The sequence below is a fragment of the Azolla caroliniana genome, unplaced genomic scaffold, assembly GCF_043228905.1.
Source record: "Azolla caroliniana isolate FFs.n. ecotype wild unplaced genomic scaffold, voAzoCaro1.0.p SCAF_4, whole genome shotgun sequence".
Classification (NCBI taxonomy): Eukaryota; Viridiplantae; Streptophyta; class Polypodiopsida; order Salviniales; family Salviniaceae; genus Azolla; species Azolla caroliniana.
The window spans coordinates 22,310,411-22,318,056 of NW_028230439.1; the positions used below are offsets into that span (position 1 = coordinate 22,310,411).

Sequence of the window (7,646 nt, forward strand, 5' to 3'; positions counted from 1 at the left end):
AAAACAGGGGTTTCTCTCAGGAAACGCATTCCAAAACGGGAAAAAAACAGGGGCTTCCATTTCCCAAAAACGCATGCCAAAACGGGAAACTCTCTCTCTCTCTGTGTACAACCTCTATATAGAGACAGACAGACAGATTCACCTCCCCCATCATCTTGAAGCAGAAGATCGCCTTTAAGCCCTGAAACACAGGTAAAAACAGAGAGATCCATACAGCAATCCCATCATCCTCTTCCATCGCCATGGCTGTCAAGATCCCTCCCACCTCCCACCTCAACCCCCACGCGGCCCTCTTTGTACCCACTGCCGCCTTCTTGGACGTCGATGACTTCTCCCTTCAGTGGTGGCACCTCGTGCACACCCACCCTGCCTTCCCTGCCTTCTGGCTCCGCTCACGCTACTGCATTGAAGAGTCCGAATCCGAATCCTCCCTCTCCCTCCAAGACATGGACGAGATCGATGCTGTGGATGATCTCTACGACTTCCATTCACACCTGGTGGACATGGAGATGCAGGCTGAGGAATCCGGCCATGATGCCCCCTCTGACTTCGATGATTATTGATGCATTTGGAATTTAGTATCCCAGTGCTCTCACCTCTTTCCATTTACATCAAATAATGGAAAGAGAGAATCCTTCCATTCTGCATCAGAAGCAGAAACTCCTTTCCCACTCAAAAGAAGAAAATTGAACGGTTCCTTGGATTATGGCAATAATGTGCACCCCGAGTGTCTGAGACTCTGGGGGACGTTGGTAGATCTTGAACTTCCATTTGAATAATATCAGATGCTGTAGGGTCTTTGATCTAAACAGACTGTTTTAGCTAATGTCAAGCTTATGGTTCAATCCATTTCACGGATATTAACAGGAGCTTCAATGAGATCTTGTACAAGCAACAAATTTCAGATTGTAAACTGAAAATAAGAAATAAAATTTCTGGAGTACACATTCTTTTGTGCTCAATATGTCATGTTGCCCACTTATTTTTCCCTTCTCTGTGAAGACTGTGTTGGGCCAGAAAAGAGGCTTAAGTTTAGACACCCCTACTGGCCGTTAATAACTCTGCTGTTGCGTCAATGTAGTATGTCTTAAGTATAGTCGATTATGTGAAGACTGTTCTACTCTTTAGAGAGGTGGCTTTCTAATCCTGGATTGATCAGTAATCTATTTGTTTAATCTATTTGGAAGAGTAAACATTTGTACATTATGGCCATGGTTGAATAATCGGTTGTGTCCTGGAGCGTGAATAATTTGATTAATGATGAGCAATCAAGATTTGTATATGTGATTGCCCAATAATGTATTGCTTTATTCATATATGGATCTATTCACTGCATCTACTCACGTAGTGTACCCTATAATGATTGATCAATTGAATCATATGATGGTGATGGAATGCACAATAAGTGGCCAGTTTAAATAGTGGCGACTCCAAGTAGGTTATGGAATCCTCCATTTTCTTCCACATCCTCTTGTTTATCTATTATTTTCAGCTTTTTATCAGGAGGGGAAAATCAACTTACTGATGTTTACATAAAGATTTAGGCTGTGAACGTTTCCATTGTTTCCTTTTTTTTTTTCAATCCAAAACTCAACATTAGAGTTCAAAATCATAAATGGGTTGTATTAAATCTTCTTCATGTATGGAAGGACATGATTTTTTTAAGTAGCAGTAACCGACTGCAGAACAGCACTGCCCGTGTGTTTTCTTTTTTATCAATAGATATACTCTGACTCAACATACAGGGGTACGTAAATATAGATGTACATACACCGAGAACCTGCTTGAGGCACGGCCCACAAATGATTCCAATACATACATAAATCACTCTATTGGAAGCAATGTGCTTAGAAGCATAATAATCATGGTAAGATCATCAACATCTAAAAAAGAACATCAAGAACTATGCAGTTTTTTGTATCTACAACTCAAGTGCAATCCAGACTATGGCAAGCAACATCAAATGGCTAAGTGTTGGTCAATAAAAAATATTTGCCTTAAACATCCATGTGATATAGCAAGACATAGCCAAAATCACTTGGTATAACATTCATGATGTGATATAATCACTTGACATAACTTCAATTCGTATTGTAACAACAAAAAACCTCACGAATGTAGCTCTTCTACATGCAAAGCAAAATATCATGACTTGAATTTATGACATGTCTGCATTGAAATTTCACGTGACATAGCAAGACGTAGCAAGACTTACATAACCATTTATGGGGTTTTACTTTATGCTGCGATGTAATCATCTATACATGCAGTTGATTCATATGGTAATTTATGTTTGGCATGCATCAATGCAACTAACAAGCTGATTTATAATAGGACATACACTGGGTTACTCTTGTGTAGACTATTGCATTTAAACGGAGAGATAAGTAGCCCAAACATTAAGAAATCTGCAACTTCTTATAGCTTGCCACAAGATCAGTTATTGAGTACACATCACCTCTTTCCTATGACACTTTAACAGGCTAAAGCAATGAAACGAATTGAAGTCAACAGAAATTCTGTGGGTGATATATATTAAAATTGCCTACCAATAAACAAGCATTATTGAATGTTTATACAATACTAGCAACCCAGACTTCTTGATGTGCACTTGCAACATGTGTTTACCTCAGCTCAGAACCTTAGTTCTATACATTTCAAAAGGAAATAAATAGAATTCAAATGTTCTCTCAATGTGAAAAAAGATGTGGCTTCTAAAGCTCTCGGAGGTGTTACATTTACAAAGACGATGAAAACATTCAGGAGCCTTATTGTGATCCAAAATCAGTTGATACTAGCTCTATAATCCATAGTAATTTTTCTTAAAAAGGATCTGAGGTGAAGGAAGACGATTAAACAGGTCATATTGAAAAGACCTGAATGTATAAAACTACAAAAATATGATCAATAAAAAGTGCCCTTAAACATCACCATCTACCACAGTGCCAACTGCATCTTCTATTTTCCCATCATCTTTCTCTAAATTTTGAGGGTCATCAATAGTAGGACCTGTAAATTGGATAACTTTGCTCAAAGTTCTCGTGTATACTTCACCTTCAAATCCATACTGTTTTTGAAGTTCATCTGCTTCCTTATCTGCCGCTTCGGCCTCAATGTGCAAGCTTTCTGCTTCTTCAAAGTCCTCCAGCTCTGCAGCTGCATCCCTTTCATCCCTTAGCGCGCATGTAATTAGTCTGAGCCTTTCACATCTTGCCATAGCTGCCTCTCTCTCTTTTGCCACCAGCTGCTTATCCAAATCTGCTAATGCTGACATTTGAATATCTATCTCTTCATCCAGTTTCTGAAGATCGGCAGTAATCCTTCCCAAATCTAAGGTTACTTCTCTTTTACTAGAAAGCAATGCCTTGGCTTCATTGGCTAATCGGCCCGCTTCCTTGAAGTTACGTGATGCAGCTGCTAGCTTCTTCTCACTCTCAATTTCCGGTACACGCTTTTCCATGGAGAGAATTTTCTGAGTAGCAGAAAGTGCCTCTTGCTGAACCTTTGCTTTCTCTGAAGTTAAATCCTGAGAAGAGTTCATTATTAAAAAGTAGAATACCACAGATACCGAATAAAAGTTTCTTAAGCTCTGTTGCCCTTCGAAATTAAGATGCCAATTGTTTAAGCTTTTACCTGGATAGCAGTCCTCAGTGATATTGATTGGTTCTTTAAGCTCTGAACTACTTCAACAAGCAGCTTTTCTTCAGAAGCAAGTTTCAGCCTCTTTTCTTTCGAAACCAGGGCTGTCTGAGCAATAGTTTTCCTTACAGATATTGCATCTTGCAGCTTTTGTGATTCAATCTTCACTGTGCTCGACAAATCAAGAAGCTTCTCCTCTTCTGCTTGTGCCTGAGTCATTTCATTGTCTGCTTTTGTTCTCTGTGCACCTAGATCCTCCAATTCCCTCTCTAAACTCTCTAATGAAGACAAGAGATTCTGCAGCTCTGTTCCCAGGCCAAGACTTTCTTTTTCAAAGCCTGCAACCCTGCTGCTGATATTCTCATCAAGATCACCAATCTGTTTGTCATGTGCTGCAATTTCTTCTTCTTTTATCTTTACTGCTTCCAATAGAGCCTCAAGTTCTTCCACAAGTGCCTGTCGCTTTTTTACAAGACTGCTTTTCTCCTGTAATTCAGTTTCAATTGAGCTATTGATTACATTACCCAATTCTGATTTTGCCTCCTCCACTACTCGTATCTCTAGCATTAGCTTTTTCTTCTTCAGCTTTGCTGCCTCTTCTTCTGCTGCCAATTCAATCATTACTTTTCTACCTCTCTCTTCTGCGGTTTCTTTCATGTGATTTGCTGCATCAAGTGCTTCCTGCAGTAAAGAAAATGAACATAAATACTATTCAGCATGCACTAATGCCTACATATAATGCAACTCCCAATAATTAAGAGAACCATAATAGAGATAAAATTAGACAGAGGAACGATGCCATGCAGAATCATAGAAAAAAAACAATGCCCTTCTCCCTCTCAATATTGCCTATCAGTGAGAGATTAACAAGAAACATAGTTTAAGACATGTGTACACCAGAACGGTCAACTCCTACTATTTCCTGGAGGAGAAGATTTGAAACAAATGATTGAGCTTTGTTGCATGCCATGTAATCATTAAGGAATAACTGAGGTTGGTTGCACTGCACGCCATGTTGCTACTCCTAGTTGGCTCACTTTCTGTTACCTCATGGACAGATGTACTGATATAGTCCAATCATACACACTCTTGGAGATGGAAGTCAGAATAGCCTCTAAAATATTGAGCTCATAAAGATAACCTCCACGTTTTTGGAAGTTAAATTCTCTGATATAAAACTCACACAAAATGCATGATCAAAAGTAGCAATCTCAGGCTCTGTGGTTGTGAACAAGCAAAGAATAAGAAAACCATGCAACATAATATCTAGACTCTCTTGGAGTAGGTGATTTTCAAAAAGAGATAGCAAAGAGTTCAAAGAATAAATCAGCATGGGTGACACACTAAGGTTGCACGGTTATAAAGAAATAAAACTGCAGCCATGGGAAAATATGAACCTTTTTTGGAAATTACCAGCATGGCTAACAACATTTTTCACCTTTAGAATTTGTAGAAGTACAAGTTTCCATAAGATTAACCAAGTTTCTACAGTTAATTGGTTTCGTCTCAACCTATTTCAGGAACATTTTTGTATCTGATCACTAGGTCCTTCAGAAAATATTAAAGGTGCAGTTAAGAATAGTCAATCAGCACTAAATCATAAGTTATGTTGTAGGCAAAATCAGATAAAAACAGAGTCAAATGTTTGAAAAACGGCGAGATGAAGTTAGTGTTCGTATAATATTAGGCAGATACATCTAAGAGCTTCTAGGAACGCTCAAAGTTCTTATTTTAGGTTGGTTGATACATGTATAATTACTGCATCCTCATTCACCTCATTTTGATGCATTAAGAACGGATCAATTTTGTTCTACATACAAAGTTTTCAGAAAACTAGCATCTGTTGAATTAACTCTGTGCATCATTGGATAGTGCATGTCTCCAACTACCCATTCCCTAGTTGTAAGATTTGAATGGCGAAGTTTGATTCAATGAGGTCGATGATCATTTTTAAAGGCACAATCATGTTTCTGTCGCTTATAATCCATGATCCATCAATTATATTTCACAAATGTCCGGATTTCAATTAAGATCCGTATCATGATAATGAATAAGAGGAAGAATTCTATTAAATAAACGCATGCATGCATTATATTCACATGCATACATGGACCTAAGTTTATGCATTTATACACATGATGCCTCAGGTGTTTCCTGATTCTTCGACCATAAAACGGATAAACCCACACTCGTAAAAAGGAAAGGAAGATTTCTAGTGACTTTGACATGGGCCAGAAACAATATTATGTTCTCATAGCAATATTTTAACCAGTTCGTATAAAACATCCATACCCCCCCAGAGAAACAACAGAATATTCAAAAAACACAAAGGCTTTCTAGAGCTCTTACCACTGCTAATTGATCCAAAAGCATACAACCTTTTTCCTCATTTGCAACTTGCATCTGCAATACTTCTTGCATCTTTGAAGCATACTTGTCATATTCCATCTCAGCATCTCTAAACTCTTGCAATGCAGTTTCCCGAGCTTTTTCAGCAATTGCTAAAGCTTCATTTAAGCTCTCAGCATTATCAAAGTCTTCCCTTTCACAGGCAGCCTCTATTTCCTCTTCAACTTGGTTGAACTTAGCTGAAGTACTAGAGACCTTCTCAGTAGCTTGTCTACGCTTTTGAGCTGCTGCCTTTCTAGCCTGAGAAACAGTTGCAATCTTCTGCTGTATACACTGTACATTTCTAGCAATAGCAGACTTTATGAATAGAAGTCGTTCCTCAATGCATAACTCTAATGGAACAATTATTTTTAATTCTATCTCGTTCTCTTGGGTTGATGCATCATTTACAGAAGTAAATTCAGTATCCCCGTTTTCACTTTCAGTGTGAGCTTTTATTTTGACATTGTTTTGCGATGCCGCTGATCTATCAGAAGATACAAATGAGGGTTTTGCATCATTTTCATCATCACTTGAAGCTGTGATTGAGACATCTGCTTTGTGTACCATTGATCCATCATGAATCTTATTATCTTCTTCTAACTCCGATGTCCCACCGGGACTAGAAACCTCTGTTTGTACATTCTTTGTGGGATCCTCTACTGTTACTTCCATCTGTGATACATCTGAGCTAATGATGTTTGCATCAGACACGACACTCAAACCATAATCATGGCCATGGCCATGGCCAACATCTAAATCAGGCAACTCCTTAGCTATTGGATCTATAGAGAGACTCCCATCGTCATGAAAAGATGAGGTGGAACCCACACTGATCTGTTCATCCAAAGCACTTCCATTGTTACTCGAAGTCTCATCGTGCAGGCTTGACCTGGTGTCGTGATCTGCGTCATCAGCAATCCGTCCATAGCCGATCCGCATGCCCCTTTTCTTCCTCCGAATCCCTGACTTTAAAGGTTCCGAAGATTGCATAATTGGGGAAGAAGATACCGAGGGCGTATCATAGGCAGCCAAGATTGAGTTGATGCTGTGTCCTCGTCGATCCTGCTCTGATTTCTTCCATTGTGGCGGCGCACCATGATCATCATCAACGAGGTGCTTCGAGACAGGCTGATGATTTGGGAGATCGTGGGGATGGGATGGCAGCTGCAGCCCGAGGTCATCAGAAAACGTAACGAAATCCATACCTGCGAACATGTCGTCATCTCCGTCCATCGCCATGGTTCAGAAAACATAAACAAAAGAGATGCTTTGAAGCCTTGCTTGATACAGAGGGAGAAAGGAGACTGAGGGAGGAACAGAGTAATATGTATAAGGAATGTATGTTATGTATGTATGTTATGTATATTATGTATGTATGTATGTATGTATGTATGTATGTTATATTATGTATGTATGTATGTATGTATGTATGTATGTATGTATGCGACGTGTCTAAATACCTCCAAAACTTGAAGAGGGCAAGTGAGGGAATCGCGGAGAGGGACGGTGCAGGTCGCTCGGCCGAAGGCACGTGCGATCTGCATCGTTTGATGTGGGGAAAAAAAAGGTGCGAAGCAATCGTCGCTTATTGGGGAGCTCGACTAGGAGCCCCGTTG

General features: G+C 39.4%; 2 protein-coding genes across 2 annotated transcripts; one reads left to right on the forward strand and one right to left on the reverse strand.

Moving 5' to 3' along the window:
- The first annotated feature begins 242 nt into the window (after nucleotides 1–242).
- On the forward strand, nucleotides 243–563 carry LOC147865441 (uncharacterized). Its single transcript, XM_087318664.1, has one exon. It carries the CDS (start codon nucleotides 243–245, stop codon nucleotides 561–563), a length of 321 nt encoding a protein of 106 aa, XP_087174790.1.
- Nucleotides 564–2,623: 2,060 nt separating this feature from the next.
- Nucleotides 2,624–7,328, reverse strand: LOC147865442 (uncharacterized). The gene is made up of 3 exons (XM_087318246.1): nucleotides 5,989–7,328; nucleotides 3,634–4,320; nucleotides 2,624–3,526 (listed from the first exon to the last, which is right to left on the reverse strand). Exons 1-3 carry the CDS (start codon nucleotides 7,267–7,269, stop codon nucleotides 2,921–2,923), a joined length of 2,574 nt encoding a protein of 857 aa, XP_087174372.1. The 5' UTR covers nucleotides 7,270–7,328; the 3' UTR covers nucleotides 2,624–2,920.
- Nucleotides 7,329–7,646: the final 318 nt, after the last annotated feature.